The sequence below is a fragment of the Acipenser ruthenus genome, chromosome 18 (assembly GCF_902713425.1).
Source record: "Acipenser ruthenus chromosome 18, fAciRut3.2 maternal haplotype, whole genome shotgun sequence".
Classification (NCBI taxonomy): Eukaryota; Metazoa; Chordata; class Actinopteri; order Acipenseriformes; family Acipenseridae; genus Acipenser; species Acipenser ruthenus.
Window position 1 is genome coordinate 31,581,869 of NC_081206.1, and position 21,773 is coordinate 31,603,641.

The window sequence follows — 21,773 nt, forward strand, 5'->3', positions numbered from 1 at the left end:
CGATGTCGCTTCGTCCCACACAAACTGCTCTGTCAAACTGTTATGCAATTTCTGATATTCCCATGCGGGGGAGAAAAGTCCTGTTGAGTCGGACACTGGAGCCAGATGTGCCTTGATTGAAAACAGCTCCTGCGTCTACAGGCAGCGACCGGGAAGCGGAGAACAAAAGAGTTTCAATAATTCTGACAACAGCGCTTAATGCAACTAACTGGGCAACTGAACCCTGCCAGGAAGACAGCTTTATGAAACCTGGCTGTGATAGGGGCGAGCGTTTACTGGGACACCATTTAAATCCAAGCCAACGTCTTTGAAGGAATAAACACAGCAGATAACACTGACCCCAGAGCCTGTGTTAGGCAGCTTTTGAAACGTCTTCAAGTTTCCTTCTTGAGGGCAATGCCGTTGTTCAGGAAACTGTTGAATTTACACTGAGAATAAGCGATTCCAGCTGTCCTTGCCCAGACACACCAGAGTCATAGAGCTGGGAAAATGAGCCAAGGCTGGAAATTTTCCTCAACCTCTTAATTACTCTCTGGGTCACTCTGTGTTTGTTACCCCCTGGGGATGGGAAGCCTTAATCTTTATTCAAATGCATTTGGCAAGTTTAAGCTTACTCTAAATTAACAATATAATTTGGAAACGCAAAAGCTTTTCTTTGCCAGCGGCATCTGTGCTCCATTACAGCAGATCCGAACCTTGCTGGTATTTGCTGTTTTTTTAGTTAGACGTGGTCAAGATGGGTATGTGTGTGTGTGTGTGTGTGTGTGTGTGTGAACATTTACAGTAAATTCAGGGGTGGTAATTAGACTCCCATTGCATAGAAGTCTGATCCATTCCTGGTTTTACTACAAGTTTAATACGACACACCTGAGCTTGTTACCTATACACTGTGGCTCACCAAGCTCGTAGTAAAACCTGGAATGGGTTAAACTGCTGTGCAATAGGAGTCTTATTTCCATCCCTGTTATTGAATGGTCATTAAAACCAGCCTAAGATTGCAGAAGCATCAAGTTTAATAGGGATAGTAGGATTGGTTCTTGTTGGTAATTCGTAGAACCAATCATCTGGGATAGCTACACCACCGGCTACAATCTAAAATAATTTCAAGGAGCCTAGATCAATTGTTTTTGAATACGTTCCTGAGACAGGCGATTTGATCAATTCACAGTTCAAACATCTCTGATCATCTTATTTCAGGTACAGTAAACCAGTAATGGGTTTGCGAGCAAATTATGATATTTTTAGACAATGGTGTATTTACAAAACACTAAATAACAGTTTCCCATACACAGAATATATCATACCATATATCCACCTCTCCTAGCGTGGCAGCCATTGTATTCGATTGCATTGCTTCACAGTCAGCATGGAAAAGCCGAGCGCTCCTCTCTGCAGAGAGGGCAGTGCTCCGCTGAGCTCAAGCTGCAGCCCTGAAAGAGTTAAGGAAAGCTATTTCTTTTCCCAGTCTCTACAGGCAGCAGGATGTGATCTTTCTTTCCCTTTGGCAGCCTACGAGCCAACCTGAATTTAATATCTCTTTTCTGGATGGAAAGGTTTCAGGAAACACTGCCCTGTCCCACGCTTTTCATACCAGGCGGCTGTAATGCAAGTCACTCAGATCCAGGTGGACTATCTCTGCAAACGCTTCACAAAACGTGTTCAAGACTTCCATCGCATTGGCTAACAGGCAGGTTTGTGCACAATGACGGTAGATTTATCATGATATTGACATGGTTTTATCAGTTTTTTCACACTACGGTAAAAGCTGTTCAATATTAGTGTAAAATCTGTTAATGATGTACCTATACACTATAAATACACACTAGAATTAATCTACAAATAGTTTTATTAAGTGAATATTAAGGTAAAGTTACTCTAAAAATATGGCACTGCGATGCCTGTGTAGCAACCCGGACCCTAATTCAGAGGCTGCTGCTGTCACACCTGCTCTGCACGGCAGAAAACTTGACTCTCGTCTACAGGCTGTGAGTGACGAAACAGCAGGGCAATCACTGCACCAGCGCCATCTCATGGTGGTGTTCTTGGTTGTGTTTGTTGTGTGTTTTTTGCAGTACTGTTCCCCACAGTGTTCATGTATTCATTTCAGTGCAGTGGTTGTCAATGGCCTGTCACCTCAAACACAGTCCACTGAAACCCCCTGGTACACACACATTCAGTTTTTGATCTTTCTTTTGCATCACCTGATCAGCAATCAGCTGGAGCTCTATACAACTCATCGAAACTAAGGCTGGTCTGAAATACCAGTACTTTGCAACAATACAGGAATAACTAAACAGAATCTGGCGTGCTGTCAGTTATGTTCAGTTTGATTTAATCCGGTATTTAACCAGGATGAGAATCCACCGGCACCTCATTTCCAAAGGGGGTCCTGGATGACGCTGGCTGGCAGAGCAGCTGGGCTGTGTTTTAATATGGAGTTGGTGTCGGTGTGTGGGTGAATGGAGCTGTCCGCAGCGTGCAGTTAGAGCTCGGTGTGGGGGTGCTGGGGTGGGTCTGATCGCTGGGGAGGCTGCACTGTGGAGACTGGCGGGCTGGACTCTGGGTCTGGGTCTGGGTCTGGGTCTGGGTCTGGATCTGGGTCCACTCTCTCTCTTTCTCTTTCCCTCTCCCCTTCCCCTTCCCCTTCCCCTTCCCCTTCCCCTTCCCCTTCCCCCTCCTCCTCCTCCTCCTCCTCCTCCTCCTCAGTCCTCTGGGCAGCAAAGCCTGGCATTGCCTCGTCCATCACAGCCAGGAAATCAAAGAGGGGGACCGGGGGACCCCACTGCTCATCCGACAGCACCCCTGTAGGAGAGAGCGCAACAGATCTATTCATTTGTACACACTCTGTGGAAAAGGCAAATGTTCTCAAAAAGGAAGCTATTTATTTTGGAGCATATTTAGTGTGCAGGTATTCTCTATCTTTATTCTTGTTTGGACTACTTTGTATTTTCATCAGTTAACAACAGCATGTTACCAATTTAAGGTCACAGAGAACAGCGCACCTGCCAGGCAGCAGATGCCAGCATTTCAAAAGGCTGATTGAATGACGATAGACAGGTCTAATCACAGCCAAACACACTGCGGACTGGTAACTACAAATAATCAAGTAGAATACCGTGCTGTGTACAACCAAATGCATTTGTTTTCTGTGTGGCTCCAGGGCTTCTAGGTGCAACGTAATATAACGGCCATGAGAAACGGCAGGTCCCGTGAAATCTGCTATTCATCCTGAAATGCGATCTATAGTATAATCATAAAAACGCTGCATCAGAATCGGACCGCACGGTACCTGTGCTTCAGTTTTGGTGATAAGTGCGCTTGTCAAGTGGATCACAAACCCTGCCTGTCAGGAAGCTGCTGTACATACAGCTGAATGATCTTTACACTGCCTTGGAGAAAAGGAAACACTTTTTTGTTGCATTATTTACCTGCCCTCACTTTAAGCAAGTAAAGGTTGTGAGCTGTTAATGCATTATTTCACAACAACAGTTTTTCAGTTATTTTAAATAATGACATATAGTAACAACAAAGTAAATGTATTGTTCTAGATTTGATTTGCGTGTGAAAGTTTATTTAATTTGTGTCGTTAATTTTGTTTTAAAATTATGAACGCAACAATCGAGCAATAATCTGTTTTAGATTTAAATACAGTCTCTTTAGCTGTATTTATGAAATGATTCTGTAGTCGCATGTTTTGTTCATTGAGATGGAAAACGCCTGCGCTTGAAGTCTGCTTTCTAGGTACAGGGTGATTAGTTCCAGTAAACATGTTGAAATGAAACCCATGTTTAGAATAGTCACGGTTTGGAAAGGCTGTTACATTACTCTGTGCTTGTTTTGTTGTATTCTTTATTGTTGCCAATCACTATTGAAATCAACACCTCATATGTTACTGACCAGTACCTGCAGCATACAGTAACCCAGAGTCTTTTATGCTAGACATATCCAGCATCTTTTAAATAATTTACAGTTTGCACAATATGTTAAGCAAAATTGAGTTGTGATTGTGTTCTAAAACGAAGATAAAAAAAGTGTTCAAATCATTTGAACCCAATGTTTAAAAAATGTTTAGAGCGTGTTTTTACTTTCTTCTGAAACAATTTACCCTGATCCAAGATCACTTATCTGTTCAATATCACAAAATGAAAATTCCAAAAGTTCCCGAATATTTCAGAACATTCCCAATATTCCCACAAAATTCCCCAAATTTCCAGTGAAAATTTACCGCTCTCAAAATTCCTGGGAATTCTGCAACCCTAGAAGGGAGTCTAACAAATGAGCAGTTTTATTTCTGAGCTGCATTAAGCGGGACGCTGCTCATTGAGAGCAATGATACAGAATCTTCTCATCTGAAATCCCAGAGGGTTAAAAGAGTCCATTTACAAACAGGCATGTCAGTGGTGGAGAAACATCCTTTACTATTATCAGAGTCATTTCACTGTGTGCTTGATAAGATCCTCTGTAAACAGATACCACACCATTTCACAATAGTTTACTGAAGCCTTCGATGATCTGATCTATAAAAGGAGGCTCAGAGTTTGTGTTTCAATGTGGGAGATTGTTCATGGGTAACACAGCCATTAGTTCTGGGAACTAAAAGTTGAATTCCAATATCATAATACACTCTGGCACGTACACCTATTAAACAAAACATTGTTCTTGTTTTGGGCAAACAAACAAAAAAAAAAGAAAAAAGAAACTTGGCACATGTTACTGCTGGCAGTGAATTATGGTGCAGTCTGTGTGATCAGGAAATGTGCTTAAAATGGTCCCGTAAGTTACCCTTATCAAGCACACAGTGACTGCCTGAAACGACTCTAATAATACAAAACAACTTCAGCCCGCAGATTAGAAGAAATGAAACTGGGGTGCAGGGCACTGCAACAGGACAAGATTCACTGGGGTGCAGGGCACTGCAACAGGACAAGATTCACTGGGGTGCAGGGCACTGCGACAGGACAAGATTCACTGGGGTGCAGGGCACTGCGAAAGGACAAGATTCACTGGGGTGCAGGGCACTGCGACAGGACAAGATTCACTGGGGTGCAGGGCACTGCGACAGGACAAGATTCACTGGGGTGCAGGGCACTGCGACAGGACAAGATTCACTGGGGTGCAGGGCACTGCGACAGGACAAGATTCACTGGGGTGCAGGGCACTGCGACAGGACAAGATTCACTGGGGTGCAGGGCACTGCGACAGGACAAGATTCACTGGGGTGCAGGGCACTGCGACAGGACAAGATTCACTGGGGTGCAGGGCACTGCGAAAGGACAAGATTCACTGGGGTGCAGGGCACTGCGACAGGACAAGATTCACTGGGGTGCAGGGCACTGCGACAGGACAAGATTCACTGGGGTGCAGGGCACTGCGTCAGGACATGATTCACTGGGGTGCAGGGCACTGCGACAGGACAAGATTCACTGGGGTGCAGGGCACTGCGACAGGACAAGATTCACTGGGGTGCAGGGCACTGCGACAGGACAAGATTCACTGGGGTGCAGGGCACTGCGTCAGGACATGATTCACTGGGGTGCAGGGCACTGCGACAGGACAAGATTCACTGGGGTGCAGGGCACTGCGTCAGGACAAGATTCACTGGGGCGCAGGGCACTGCGACAGGACAAGATTCACTGGGGTGCAGGGCACTGCGACAGGACAAGATTCACTGGGGTGCAGGGCACTGCGACAGGACAAGGCTTCCTGCTCTATGAGAGCACGTCAGCTCCCCTCGCACTCCTAAAGCACAGGAATCGCGTCGTGCCGGAACATTATTTGCATCTTGTTTACGAGACAAACCTGGCAAGGCAGCAACATTTTTTTTTAATAAACTCTAAACGATTGTCAGCTAGAATGCTGAATTATCAATGGTTATAATGCTGAATTATCAATGGTTAGAATGCTGAATTCTCAATGATTAGAATGCTGAATTCTCAATGATTAGAATGCTGAATTCTCAATGATTAGAATGCTGAATTATCAATGATTAGAATGCTGAATTATCAATGATTAGAATGCTGAATTATCAATGGTTAGAATGCTGAATTATCAATGGTTAGAATGCTGAATTATCAATGGTTAGAATGCTGAGTTCTCAATGATTAGAATGCTGAATTCCCAATGATTTCAATTTTGTGTTCCCAAAAAAAAAAAAATATTAGGAATTCAGCATTCTTTTTTTTTTTATAAATTTAGTTGTTGCCAATTATTTTTGTTATTTTCTCCCAATTTGGAATGGCCTATCATGATTTGAAGCTCAGCTCACCGCTACCACCCCTGCTCTGACTCGGGAGGGCGAAGACGAACACACGCTGTCCTCCGAAGCATGTGCCGTCAGCCAACCGCTTTTTTTCACACTGCGGACTCACCATGCAGCCACCCAAGAGCTACAGCGTCAGAGGACAACGCAGCTCTCGGGCAGCTGACAGGCAAGACCGCATGTGCCCGGCCAGACTACAGGGGTCGCTGGTGCGCGGTGAGCCGAGGACACCCTGGCCGACCTAACCCTCCCTCCCCCCTGGGCGGCGCTAGGCCAATTGAGCGCCGCCCCCTGGGAGCTCCCATCCTCGGTCGGCAAAGGAACAGCCTGGACTCGAACTTCCAGACTATAGAGCGCATCCTGCACTCCTCGTGGAGTGCCTTTACTGGATGCGCCACTCGGGAGCACCAGGAATTCAGCATTCTAACCGTTGAGAATTCAGCATTCTAACCGTTGAGAATTCAGCATTCTAACCGTTGAGAATTCAGCATTCTAACCGTTGAGAATTCAGCATTCTAACCGTTGAGAATTCAGCATTCTAACCGTTGAGAATTCAGCATTCTAACCAGCCTGTCTCAAAGAGCAGGGAGCCTGTCTCATAGAGCAGAGAGCCTTGTCTCATAGAGCTGGGAGCCTTGTCTCATAGAGCAGAGAGCCTTGTCTCATAGAGCAGAGAGCCTTGTCTCACAGAGCAGGGAGCTTTGTCCTGTCGCAGATAATGATAATAATATTACAGCAACAACCCAGAACCACTCCGAATGACAGCAAACACCATGAGAAAATAGTAAGGGACATGCCAAAATCAAATAACATGACAGCTACCTCCTTCCTAAGGATGTCCTAAAGAATAAACACACGAAGATCAACACTGGGGGAGTGATTCTCAAGACATAACCAAACGCACGCTCGCACACACAGAAACACACACACAGACCCCTCCACGATATACTCTCTCAGATATTCCAGGGCAATGCAGCCTGAGTAGCCCTGGGTATTGCAGTGGCTGGTGACTCGCTTTTTAACAGGAAGAGGCTGGCTGTGGTCATTGTTTGCATGAAGAATAGGAATATTTTTAAGTGCTTGCTTCATTCATTTGACGCATTCCGTTGCTTCGTGCATCCCCAGGAGATGGGGATTCGGGAAAACTGAGGAAAAACAGGAATTCTACCACAGAAACACAAGGGCAAAGAAGCAGATGGGGGCCACATTCTCACTTTGATGAGGAGAACGTTGAAAAGAACCAATTACGACAAACACATTAAAAGACAAATGATAAACACAATTTGCTAAATTTCAGTCTTTTCTACTGTGCTTCAGTGATAAGGCATAACTTGTTTAATTTCTATGAAAATGTAGCTTTCCTCAATTTTGCCATTCATCTGCATGTCTGAACTGGGCTCACAGGGTTAATAACTGTTAATTCTCCACCTATGTGATTCAGGAGACCAACCATTACAATGCATTCACAGCTAACTTAAAGACTTGGGCTCCCTCTTGAGGCAGACGGTGATACTGCACCCTCAAGACTCGCTAGGTGTCAGAGCTTGAGCAGAACGTCCTTATTGGCTGTTTTCTGAAAAGTTGATGGACAGGGGAAGCGCACAGTAAAATTGCAGATAATTTATAGTGAAAAATGAAGAAAGGTTATCTTTACATCATTTACAAAACCACTGCTGTACTGGAACAGAACAGAATTCAAACATGCAATTATCTGCACTATCCCATGTACAGTACTGCAACAATGGCAATCAGACTCCTATTGCACGGCAGTTTCACCCATTCCAGGTTTTACTACCAGCTTGATTAGTCCCAGTGTGTAGGTAACACGCTCAGGTGTGTCTCATTAAACTCGTAGTAAAATCAGGAATGGATCTAACTGCTCTGCAATGGGAGTCTTATTTCCATCCCTGTACTGTCAGCAGAAACACTTTGTTTAGACAGATTGTGGTTCAGACATTTTGCCCCAAAACTTGCGGTACATGTAATGACATTTTGTAACTCCTTATTGAACTTAAAGTAAAAAAAACAAACATTTCACATCATTCTGTGAAATACTAACATACAAAAAAATGGAAAAGTTAACTATGCCTTACTAATTGCAGTAAGAATAGTTTGATTTAACTTAAAAAACATCCAAACAGAACTTCAGGCTGAGTATCGTGCAGTGAAGGAGGACTCTGGAATCCAGAACAGCACAATGTTCCAGCACGTCAGGTTTGATTTATGAGGCGTGCAATGGTGGGGACAGTCGGACACGATTCATTTCCCACCAAACGCCTGGGGGGATCCCATTCTAACCCAGGCCCGGAGTTTGCTGGCTCGGACGGTGGCTTGCATGCTTCAGAGTGTCTGTGGGGTTGCCAGCGATTTCACTGAGGTTAGATTATATTTCTGGTTACTTGATGGTTAATTTCTCTCTAAAAACAAGGGTCTGACTAAACATACAGAGTGCACTGCAGTCAGGGACCTACTCGCACACACTGGTGTAAATTCGAGCAGGGACGCTGTTCAAGTACCTCTTCTACTACAAACGACTTCTTGAAGAAGCTAAAAATGCTGATGAAGACGACCGCGACAGCGCATCGTCACAAACAAACAAATTCTGACAAGATGGAGAAAGATAAAGATGTCACCAGAAGTTCAGTAAACAAATACATTGTGAACTGCACCACTGTGCACACACTGCCACACCACACAGCACCTCTCCCCTGAAGCTCACTGAAATCTTTCTGCCCAGGCTTGTTGCTTTGTGAATTTGAGCCAGTGTATTTATTTACCCAGTGGTGCTTACGGTAACTGAGCTGCGCTGCTGGGAGCTAGCAATTACTGCCTGCCTTCATTTCCTGTGCCTCTAATGTAGGACCAGCCCAGTGTAACTCAATTACCCTTTTTAAACTAGCTGATCAACCTGATAAGACAAACGTCAGCGAGCTGCCTCTCCGAACACTTGTAATGTACTGTTACAGCCACACGCGATCTAGGAGAATACGAGGTGGTATCATCTGCATCACAGCGGTAAAGGAAGTCGCTCATGAGTCTCGGTTAGCAGATTGATATACCATTTATTTATTTTTGTTCTTCTAAAATGTAGTAGTCGCCAGTTATTTTTTGTATTTCTCCCAATTAGAATATCCAATTATTTTTAGGCTCAGCTCACCGCTACCACCCCCGCACTGACTTGGGAGCGGCAAAGAAGAGCACACGCTGTCCTCCGAAGCGTGTGCCGTCAGCCGACCGCCTCTTTTCACACTGCAGACTCACCATGCAGCCACCTCAGAGCTACAGCGTCGGAGGAGAACGCAGCTCTGGGCAGCTTACAGGCAAGCCCGCAGGCACCCGGCCAGACTACAGGGGGCGCTGGTGCGCGGTGAGCCGAGGACACCCTGGCCGACCTGAGCCCCCCACCCCATTCAGGCATGGTTTAGTGAAGGGTGCACTGTATATTGTAGCTATATTGAAGATATTTAAATAAGCGATAACTAACAGTCTGCTGTCACGTGGCAGAGGAAAAGGGAAAACAACTTGGCACTGCATTAACACATCACCAGACAGTACTTGATGTTCCTACAAGCACACAGACCATGCGTGGCCAATACGTAACGTAACTCAAGGGAACCAACAGTGAGGCTCTTACTGCTGGATGAATGATGGGTGCACTAAGCAGTTAAAGAGGTCACTGCCAGGAATCTCGTTGTGTTTTATGGTTTTATGCCACCAATGGTGAAGTTAAACAAAAATTATAGCAAGCAGATCTGGACATAAATCATTCATCTACAAAAAGATCTGAATACTTACGATGCCAGTTAGAACCACTATACTTTCCTATGTCTTTTCAGTGATTATTAAAAGTTATAGGGTTGGTTTCAGACCCCAATAATCCACTACTGTCGGCTAGTCCCAGCAGTCCCAGAGTAGGGCCATCTGGAGTCTGGGAAACCAGACAATAGAAATCTATTTGCGCAGCCACAGCAATGCGACGTAACATTTTGGGACTAACACCCAAATCTGTATTTGTTTGGATTACTCAGAGTGCAATCTGAATACCGGTGGTCAGCAAGTCAAGAAAGCACTTCACCCTCAACCCTGTGCATCAGGACTGAACTCTCTCCTGCAGTACACACCCACATACATACATACATCAGGACTGAACTCTCTCCTACAGTACACACCCACATACATACATACATACATACATCAGGACTGAACTCTCTCCTACAGTACACACCCACATACATACAGACATACATACACATACATACATACATACATAAGGACTGAACTCTCTCCTACAGTACACACCCACATACATACATACGGACTGAACTCTCTCCTACAGTACACACCCACATACATACATACATACATACATCAGGACTGAACTCTCTCCTACAGTACACACCCACATACATACATAAGGACTGAACTCTCTCCTACAGTACATACATACACACATACATACATACATACATACATACATACATACATACATCAGGACTGAACTCTCTCCTACAGTACACACCCACATACACACACACATACATACATACATCAGGACTGAACTCTAATAAATATGACAAAAAACAACACACTAGAAACAAAAATATTTCTCTTACAGTAACGTTTTCTGGTAAATATTTATTTCAAAAAACGCTCTTGAAATATTTTGATATCTGGCATGTTTACCACTGGCTCAAGACCACAGTACAATTGTATTTAAAAGAATAAATAAACAGGCTTTAAATTTGGCCCAGAGTGCATGGGGAAATTATTATTTCAGTTAATCCATTTCTATTGCCAGATATTCCTTGGGTAGAAATCAAAACAACAATTTAAAAAAATTGTTCACAGAACTCCACAGAAATGAATGTGGGCAGAGAAAGGATGGACGCTCTGGTGAGCCACTCAGCTGCGGCCTCAGTAGCCCCCTAGCTATCCATGTCCTAATCAACCTCGCAATGCTGTTGATTCCAGCCATCCCTGGACTACCTTCCTAAAGGCTCCCCACAGTAAAAGCACAGCAAAGTGTAATGAAGCACAGTGAAAGCATGGTAAAGCATAGGCAAGCATTGTACATTATAGAGAGGTGTGGTAAGGCATATTAAACATGTAAAACCATAGTAAACAGTGGTAAATGCATCTCATAACCATGGTAAGCATGGTCAATCTGCACACGTACTGTGGTACATTTTTATAAGGGTTAAAAGTGGAAATGTTCTTTACTGGCAGCCTGTTGCTCCTCCTCAACTTTCCCACACATATTACAGGGCAGATTTATACAGAGTAAGCATTGCATCACTTATCAAAATATGCCAAGCATGTGTGTTATTGATATCTATTACAGATTCTGGAAGCATTCATTAACCTTTATGTTTGTGCGTCTACCAAACGACAATCCTATCGTTACACAACTCTTCTAATATGAAATGTTCAGAGCTGTCTGACACACACATTAATGACACACACACTATACACTGTGTATAAAAGAAAATGTGCACAAGTCCCTCTATGCACAAAATAATTTGAATTTCCATACCTGAATATTCTTTCTATAATTATTTGAACGTTAAACATGCTGAACTAGCTGAAACGAGCTGTAAAATCCAGCGATGCAGCGTAGCAGAGCACAGACCAATTCCAGACTGCAGCCCAGCAAACCACCATACAAAACAAATACAAACAGTACCATGCTGCTTTTCTTTAAATGGCTAAGGCTACTGGCAGCTCTGAATAAGCCCACCACTCCCAAAATCACACAGAACTTCCAGAGTAGACAGAAACACAGATTAGTATAAGAAGCAGGGGGTTTATTTGGTAATAACTTAACACTGATTTGAAAGTGATGAGCTGGAAAAGGTTGCTTTCTGTCTGTAAATTGAATTAAAAGGTCTATTTTCACCTGTTGTCTATCAAACCTCTTTGTGTTATACTCACGTAGATGAATTAGGTTTGATAGTTGTGGCAAACAGCAAAGCATATGTGTGTGTGTGTGTGTATAGAGGTTATGTAGCGAATCTTCATTGTGAATTGTCCCGTGTCGTGTCAAGGGGGTTGTTTAAGGTCAATTCCTGTTTTTAAATTCCAGTTCCTTTTTAAAATCCATTCTCAATTTGAATTCCCATTCTTTCGACGGAATGGGAATTGGAATGGATATTTTAGAGACGTGATAATTGTTGTGAGTGTTCAACTGCTTTCATTTGAAGCTGATTTAATTGGCCAACAATGATTTCAATTGAAGTAATTTGTTGCCACCATGAGAAGCTCATTTTAACACAATGCTGCTAATTGCAATTTTGATCAATGCCATTAAAAGGGAATGGGAATTGGAATTGGCAATGGATTTTAAACAGGAATTGGAATTGAAAAGCAGGAATTGGCCCCGAGCTCCAGACCCTAAGTGGGCAGAGAGGAGCATTCGGATTGAGCTGGGCTTGATCGGGCTAATTTACCATTCCAGGTGAAACAAGCGAGGATACGGCTGCTTGGGTCTGTGATGATTGCTGCTCTCCACAGAGTCTAAGAAAAGCAGCAGCCATCACCAACCCAAGCACTTGTTTCACTTTGAATGGTAAATAAGGCGAATTAAACCAACGAGCGTCACCTGGTTTCTGTGGACAGCTCAATCCGAACAATGGAGTAATCGGTCCGTGCAGCTCTAGAAGCGGGATCATTCTCTGCACACATGGACGGGTCAGCACCTAGGCTTTGTATACCACCACAGAGATGTTCCTGCACCTTTAAAAAGACGTCCGATTGCACTTTATATTTGGTATTCATGAGAGTAACTTTACGGTCGGTCTTTCTGTGCTGATACAGAGTCAGACTGTGGAACTCGACAGAGGAGCGAAAAGGGAAGCCTGTACAAAAACCATACGCTGACAGTGCAGAGTGTAGGTTAGGGATTGGATGGAGACGTATCCGCAGTCTTACTGGAGTGGAGACCGGGGCACGGTGTCACCGTCACCACAGGCCATTCAACTTCAATTGATATAGCGCCTCTCATCTCAAAGCGCTTTACAGAAGTCTGCAATTTCAAGAAGTAGTAAAAATGACAAAGTAACGATCAATAATTCTAGGTAAGACTGCGTGTGAGCCCCGCACACCCCCACATGTGGATATTCTCACTGCAGTAAACCGTTAAGGCACGTTGATGTTTTGGAACAGCATGCAGTCGATTGAATTCTGGAGCAGCTAGCATTATGCTCTTCATGCCATTATTTTGCTTTTTTGGTTTATTTTGTTCATTATAATTCAATGAGTTTTAAAACCGACTCTCTCACAGCCGAGCAGTTTGTTACAAATTGGAATGAAACAGACAAAAGTATTTTCTTCTTTTTTTTTTTTTTTTATATGACACTTTTTATAGAAATATATTGCGTTCTTTTCTTGCACAATGCTAAATATCTTGCGTTTGAGTTAGGGTTTCCAAGAAAGATGTAAGACTTCACGTCCACTTGAAGTTTGGCATTTTATCATTTACTGATGAAAAGCAGCATTAGTCTGGACACATAGCTGTTTCTTGAAAATCTGAGTAATCTCATGCATTTCTTACAATTATACAAGATTAATTCCTGAAGGCTCGATTACAGATATATTAACTTCTCATAAACATTCAAGGGTGACTGAAAATAAAACATTAAGCATTCCCGGGAATGCGTGTGCAAGAGTGTGTGCGTGCGTTTGTATGCAAGTGCTTCACTCACCAGAGGGTTCCTCCTCCTTGCTCTGCACTCTGCTCAGCCAGCGCTGCACTGTCTCAGCCAGTAGGGGGCGTTGTGCTTGGAAAAGGAAGGCCTCCCCCTCGGAGCCGAGCTGAGAAAGGACCAGGGCAGGGAGATGGGGGACAGAGCCCAGGAGCGACTCCAACACAGCCCTGCCTGCTGGGGTCCGAGCACTGCAACACAACAAGCACACATCACTGCCCACGCCAAACAAACAAGCAAGCAAGCAAGCAAGCAAACAAACAAGCAAGGTGCTTGGGCTGCAGAAGCGGGAGAGCGTGGAACGCAGGGCGAACAGAGACGTTGTGCAAGAAGCGTAATCAGAAACGTGGAGCCGCCTCCTAACTCTTGCGGTCCAAGTCACGCTTCTTCCCATCAATGTTTGATTATAACAATTTCCAGTAAAATACCGTGGGAACTGGCTCCTAGAAACTCCAGCAGAATGTTAATCAGCACACTTAAACACTTGTCATCACTGGCTACAGAAAAGGACAATTATCTTACAATTATCTTCTAACATACGCGGCCTGGCTGCACGTAGTTCCTTGGAACTCCAGAGCTAAACAACTGTAGTTTAGTGGTAAGGAGGCTGTGTGGTCCAGTGATTAAAGAAAAGGGCTTGTAACCAGGAGGTCCCCCGTTCAAATCCCACCTCAGCCACTGACTCGTTGTGTCACCTTGAGGAAGTCACTTCACCTCCTTGTGCTCCGTCTTTCGGGTGAGACGTTGTTGTAAGTGACTCTGCAGCTGATGCATAGTTCACACACCCTAGTCTCTGTAAGTTGCCTTGGATAAAGGCGTCTGCTAAATAAACAAATAATAAACAAACTCCCACAACTCGCTGCTCGGCTCCTGGACAGATCACGGTTTAAAAGTGCGGCGCCATCTGCTGCTCTTTCCCTTCGGTTATTTCCAGCGATAACAATCCTGGTATCTGGCCGTATCAAACTGATCTGCTGTTCGAGTGAGAGTCTGCAGCTCCGAAAGCTTCTATTAAGAGATACTCAGAGATGTGCATGTTATAAAACTCCAAACTGAAATTACACCTCACACTCTCCTATAGGTCATTTTACAGCAAAACGACTGCAATGCTGGATAATTACCATCACCTGGTAATGCCTGTAGAACTCCTCTGTTTGTATCCTGGGACACTATCACCCTTCATGTAAATGTGCTTTATTTTGCTCTTATCAGCCCCTATTTTACTGCATTTAATCCTGTACTTCAGAATACTGTAATCTGCCAAGTTTTTAACCTGTAGTACTTTGTATTTAATCACATCCTGATGTAACTATCACTATTTAATCATATCCTGATGTAACTATCACTATTACCTGCTGTATTATTGAATTGTGGTTTGTCAAACTTGTACTTTACTTGAACAAAAGTTATTGTATTTCTTGCTCTTATTGTATTACTTGTATTGTAACGCTTGAAATGTTTTTGCCTACGATTGTAAGTCGCCCTGGATAAGGGCGTCTGCTAAGAAATAAATAATAATAATAATAAGACAAGGGGGTCCCAGATGTGCACCATTCATGTGTGAAGATGGCGTGTGATCATTACTGAAGTGCCAGACGTTGATTACACACACGTGCTTAATAGACACACCGCTCTGCACTGTTCGGAGCAGTGGACATGCACAGATGCATGTGCTGTTATTCCTGTTCGTTTTGTACTTTGCAAGCTAGGGGTATGTTCACTTTAAGTAAGAGCTGAGGGAGGCTAGATTGTTTTCGATGTTGCAATCGCTCTTTCTAGCAACTAAAATCTGATCATTTTAAATAATTGATAAAGCCATGCAAGGGCAATAATTAGGTATTGAAAACATATCCTTCCCAGGTTAGTTCCCTATCCCTATCCCTGACGCAGTTTCCACATGCTTCTTCAAAGTAACTGTGTCAAATTAAAAGTACAGTGGTGGTTTATCGCACACAGACTCTGAGCTTTTACTGAAACCCAGTGACGCCACAGCACTCCTACCCCTGCAAAAATAAAACCCAGGCAAATCAAACCACAAATTGAAAGAGCTAAAAGACGACCCACGTCCTCTTTTAAAAGATCAAATACCTAACAAGCTCGTACCGGAAGGGTTATCAGCATTGAGATCTACAGCAGCAAATCCAGAAGCTCGTTTTGCACTGCACAGCTCTGCATTCAGGAGACAGCGTTCAGCTGAAACTGAGCATGTGCTGCACAGAACAGCCCTTTATCAGTTCTGGATGAGTCAGGGTTCCTGTCAAGTAGCTTTTAAAAGCCAACGTGGGGGTGTGGGGGAACAAGCTGTCGTGCCGCGTCAGGGTTTATTTATTTCTATTTGTTTACAAGAGCTTCTCGACAGGCAGGTGCAAAGTAGGGTTGGACGATAACCACATTTTCAGCTCTCGATTACCGTCTGTAAATTATCACGAGAATCAGGACTATCGGCTGAATAAATAAAATATTAAAAATTCTTGTAATTTATCAAATTTCTACTTGAGCAGCATGACAGCCGCCAGTCTGCGTCACGAGTTTAGAAGATAAAAAACTAGACAGCATAGGTGCAGAGTTTTTAAATTTCTGGAGGGTGCCCAGAACAAATAAAAATACACCTATTGTAATTTGTATATTAATAAATGATGCAGTTTTCCTTTAAAATACATATATCTTATTGAAACATGTATGTTAATTCAAGAACGTTTACTTTCATAAAAGAAAGTGCCACCAAATGTATTAATATAAAGAAACTAAATTGCTAAGGTTACCTGGAAGCTTTTTCTTTTTTTTTTTCACTTGTGTGCCGAATCTGCCATTAAGAGAATCAAACAAGGTTAAAAAAATAAATAAAATAAACACTATTAGGAACATGCTGAGTTTCACATGGCTGCTTGTATGCAGACAGTTTAATAAAATGAGCTGCCTATCCTTTCATTAAAAGCGAACTCTCTTCTATTTATGCAGCTACCCTTTTTTAGAATAGCCGTGGGAACAGAGATCTATACAAGGGTTCTCAGCACCCGCTTATTCTCCCCATGCGGTGCACAGGCTGCAGTAACTTACAGTACTCGTGTCTTTACTGTAGTTTACAATACAAGAAGCAGGCTATATTACACGCGTGCCATGTGGGTCTGCTTTTGCTTGTTTTGTTATTTTTTTTTGCAATTAAATTCTAATTACGAATGTTTAATAGTCAAAAGTTCCACTTTTCTACAGTAATTTTATAGTGAGCTAGCGGTTTATTTCATTTTATTTTACAAACAATATTTGTGTTTTTAGGTTAGAAAACCAGTCATGCTTTGCCAGTGTGCAAATTCTTATCAAAATGAAAGCATGCCGTATAGTTAAAAGCACACTGTTTAAAATCAGTGCTCCACTTCCCAATGTACGCAGTGCTCACACGGGGCACGTTTCACGCCTCACGCAGACACTTCAGTGCTGATTACTGCTTCATTGGGTCACGGACGACAATTATGATGATCGAGAATCATTTTTCAGCGCAATAAAATTATCGCTGCAAAAAAAAAAAATATATATATATTCTGATTAATGATATTAGCAATTATTGCTCCAACCCTAGTGCTTGTGTTTTTAAAAAGATGCGGTTTGGTGTAATATTGTAAACTGGTGTATTTCCTCATTCTCAAGGCTACATTTAGTGTCAAAGTCTTGCTGTGTGGTGGAGATGACACCTGATTTCTTATGATAAAAAAGAGAGTATCTGTGACGGCTTGTATGCAAAAAAACAAAAAACAAATAAAAAAAAACGAGACGACTGTATCCAAAGAAACCACTAACACAGCAACAAAACAGGATATGTGCCTCTGAGCCTGTGTGTGTGTGTGTGTGTGTGTGTGTGTGTGTGTGTGTCTCATTCTATGTCTGAGGGGAGACTCACAGCTCTGTGCCTGTGTGTGTGTGTGTGTGTCTCATTCCATGTCTGAGGGGAGACTCACAGCTCTGTGCCTGTGTGTGTGTGTGTGTGTGTGCCTGTGTCTGTGTCTCTCATTTTGTGTCTGAGGGGACTCACAGCTCTGTGTCTGTGTGTGTGTCTCTCATTTTGTGTCTGAGGGGAGACTCACAGGTGTATCCAGCAGGGCAGGTAGTGGTCCAGCTGTCCTCTGTCCTGCAGTGTGCTCAGCTCCTGTCTCGCATGGACGCTCTCACTGTCGTCCCTGTCCACAAACAGGATGAGTAGCGGCCGGCCCAGCTCCAGATAGGAGGGCAGGTTTAACACCGTCAGCTCCGGCTGTCGGGGGAGGGAACGACAAAAAAACGCATTATCAGAAACATCGTCTGCACCCTATAAAGATACATTTCAGAAACATCGTCTGCACCCTATAAAGATACATTTCAGAAACATCGTCTCCACCCTATAAAGATACATTTCAGAAACATCGTCTGCACCCTATAAAGATACATTTCAGAAACATCGTCTCCACCCTATAAAGATACATTTCAGAAACATCGTCTGCACCCTATAAAGATACATTTCAGAAACATCGTCTCCACCCTATAAAGTTTATTTATTTACAGTGCTTACCTGTGCTTTACCATGCTTTCAATATATTTTATTACACTTCAACAAGGGCAACTGAAAAGGTTTAAATTGCTGGGTTGAATATAACATTCCCTTTAAGACTGGGCCAACAATATTTACAAATCCTTTAGAAATCTTTAAGAGAGATCACATTTTCTGTCTGAGTTAAAAATGTTAGTGTGGGGAGTTCAGTCTGCCTCTCTCACAGGTCCCAGAAAGCAAGCAGTCTGCGATCAAGATAAAGCTGCATTCAACTGTTCCCTCTGACTAACCAAAGCAAAGCAGTGCCTTTACTGCAGGGTGACAGAATGGCAGCAGGATAGACTTAGTAATACAAGCCACTCTGTCTTACTTGCAGACACTGCCACCTTGTGGTACAAAGTGCATCTTTCCTGACACTAAATGCCTTCAGTCCACATTTTTTTTGTTTTTTTTGTTTCGAGTGCCTAGACCCCAGTGTGGCCCCTGGGCCCCTGAAGGGGATGGACGTGCTGAACAGGGCTGGCCAGCATTCCTTGCCTTTCCTCTGTGAATATTAAACAAAACAAAAAGGATTGCATGTCACTATCCCATGTCCCTTTCACAGCATGAGACCAAAACGAATCCCTGAAATATACATGCGCTACTCGGGAGACGAGATAATGTCTCAAACAGAAGGACGATGAAGTCATTAGTCAACATGTTTGTTTGCTTGCTTGCATTTCTGTAAACTGGGGCCAGCGAGTCAGGTCAATAGAACTCCACTGATGCAGACAGGTCCTTATCAACATTTCCTGCTGTAAAATCAGTACAGTACAAAGAAAGATAGCCCCTGTGTTGCTATGTACTGCAGAGACAATGGGGCACTGGCTCATGGCAACAGTCACCAGGCACCTCCTGTACACAGACGCCAGCCAACCTTGAAAGATGCATAAGAAACACTTGATGAACTCAAAGGTCACTTTCATGTATTCAGCAGGGCACACAAAAGCCTGACTGCTCTAGACAAGGCAGAATAAGAAACACACCCACGCTGGTACAGCAACAACACATTACAGTGTAGTCCCGTCCCTTGTTTGCATTTACACTTCCCTAACTGAGAGATCCTGTCATTTAAGATAAGATATAAATAAACACCAGGCTGAGATTACGCAGGGACGTCAGCAGGATTCAGTAGAAAAGAAAAAAAAAATATTCAAACCATTGTACTCAAAATTAGACAAGCAGCTATACAATTAACAACCATAGCAGTGAAGCCATCAATGCAAACGCATAACAGCCGTGTCAGCTTTCATGGACGGGGAACGAAGCAGTGAGAGAGGAGCCTCTGCGTTGAGGGGAACAACTTTTAAAATCGCATCCTATTAAAAAAACCTGCTTATAACGGCTACTCAAAAATGGATTAGCCACAGGGTATAGGTAACAAGCTCAGGTGTGTCTTATTAAACGCATAGTAAAACCAGGACTGGATCAGACTGCTATGCAATGGGCGTCTTATTTCCATCCCTGTAACTGCAAAGCACAGTTAAGACACCCTACACAACATATTAAACTTGGAGGAAAGATAACGGAGGATCGCACAGCAGTCTAGTAGTACAGAAAATAACACCACTCAGCACAGCAGAGCACTAAACTAAACCAATAGGCCAACATGAAAATCAATGCCCATTTTAATGTATTTGTCAATAAGATGCTAAAGAAGATGGAAGATGCAAAGGCCAACACTGTGTGAGTTTGTGGAGGGGAGTGGGAGGGAATCTCATCAACAGATCTTCATCTACACATTCCAGCCTGGAGAAATCATTATAAACAACCAAACATAAGTGCACCACCTGCTTCCTGCATCCAAGCAGTGCTGTATCTGTAGTTTAAGAACTTTACCGTTGTATTTCTCTATGCTTTTAACTCCTTATGCCCAAATTCACCTGGCACGCAGTGAGAAGGATTGACAATATTGCATGCATGTTGGTTGCTTGCATTCTGACTCTAATCATGGTCTGTGGCTCGGGAGAAATCTGTGGTGCTGCGGCTTCTTGCTTGATTTATAAATATGTAGTAAATAAAGTATGGCTCTCCTGGGGATTCGTTTCTGGGATGCCATGTGTTTCTGATCAAGACATCAGAAAGATTCACTCCCCTGTGAACCCAATCCTCCATTTCAACTTCTGCAACATTGTCAAAGTTTCTCCACACTTGGTTAATCATCTTATAGTGTTCTTTCCTTCTTTCACAATACCGCAGTTTTCCAACTTTCCAATTAAAGACATCTGTCCACTAAATAGTTTCTTAGCAGGCAGACAGCTTGTGAATTTGTGGGCTGGTTTTGGGAAATATCACTCAGAGGTCCTTGGGTCTGCTCTATCAAGAAGAAAGCTGCCCACAGGGACAATTTAAAGAGTGGGTTTAAAATCTGTGCTGTTTTTTAGAAGTCTATTATCCTGGACACCCCTGGACACAGTAAAAGGAGGATATGTTTTCTTCAGGGGAGCTCAAAACCAGCCCTCTTCTGAACTACAGAAGAGGAACCAGAAATCAAACAAAAAAGATAAGGTTCAGAACTGCCAAAAGAGTGTTATCTGTCACCCAGTTCGATTCTGATTTTCCAGAATAAACCAAAACAAAAAGGTTCCAACTGGACTGTGGAGTTTTCACAGCCTAGGCAGAGAATCTGATCTCTTCAGCCAGTAACCAGCAACACATGCACTACAGCACACCAGCTCTCGTGATGGGAGAATCTCTTGTGCGGGCGCACTCTGCGGGAAGCAGAAGTCACTCGCGTTTCTGGGGAACGTGGCCCCTTTTAAAAAGTCCCTGACTTGTCAGTCCTATATGATGAATGAAATATTAGAAAAGAAGACTGCGCATTTGGATATTCAGAGACCACTTTAAATGAGGGAGTTTCACCATCACTTCCAGCATGTGTGAGATAGGGAAAGGCAGATGGATAATGTAGTAATATATTTAAACACACACACAAGAGAATTCCAATGCTTCAAAACAATCCTGGGAGATCCTCAATGGTTTTTACATTGGTTCTAAAACATGAAGAAGTTGCTTTAAAAATAAAAAACAATTCACTCCCTTGCAGACAGCGACAGTGTTTGAGGTTGTTGCTGATTTTTTTGGACACAAAAACCAGAAATACCAACCATGAGAGACACAAAGAAACCCACCACGAAAAGCTGATCAACATCTCAGCTTCACAGCTGCATGCTTTGGGGTAAAGGAGAAAACAACGCCCCTCTCCAGACCGGATCTGCTGCCTCCAGCCAGATTGTTTGTCTTGCCACTCAATCAAGAG

At 43.2% G+C, this 21,773-nt stretch overlaps 1 protein-coding gene across 2 annotated transcripts in view; it reads right to left on the reverse strand.

Moving 5' to 3' along the window:
• Positions 1-2,309: 2,309 nt before the first annotated feature.
• Positions 2,310-21,773, reverse strand: part of LOC117414052 (thioredoxin domain-containing protein 16-like) — a 38,353-nt gene continuing 18,889 nt past the window's right edge. For both annotated transcript variants that reach the window (XM_058990560.1, XM_058990561.1), the window contains exons 18-20: positions 18,036-18,202; positions 13,960-14,150; positions 2,310-2,802 (exon numbers count right to left, since the gene is read on the reverse strand). In XM_058990560.1, the coding sequence (XP_058846543.1) occupies positions 2,483-2,802; positions 13,960-14,150; positions 18,036-18,202 (678 nt within the window). In that variant the 3' untranslated portion in view covers positions 2,310-2,482. The remainder of the gene's footprint in view (positions 2,803-13,959; positions 14,151-18,035; positions 18,203-21,773) is intronic.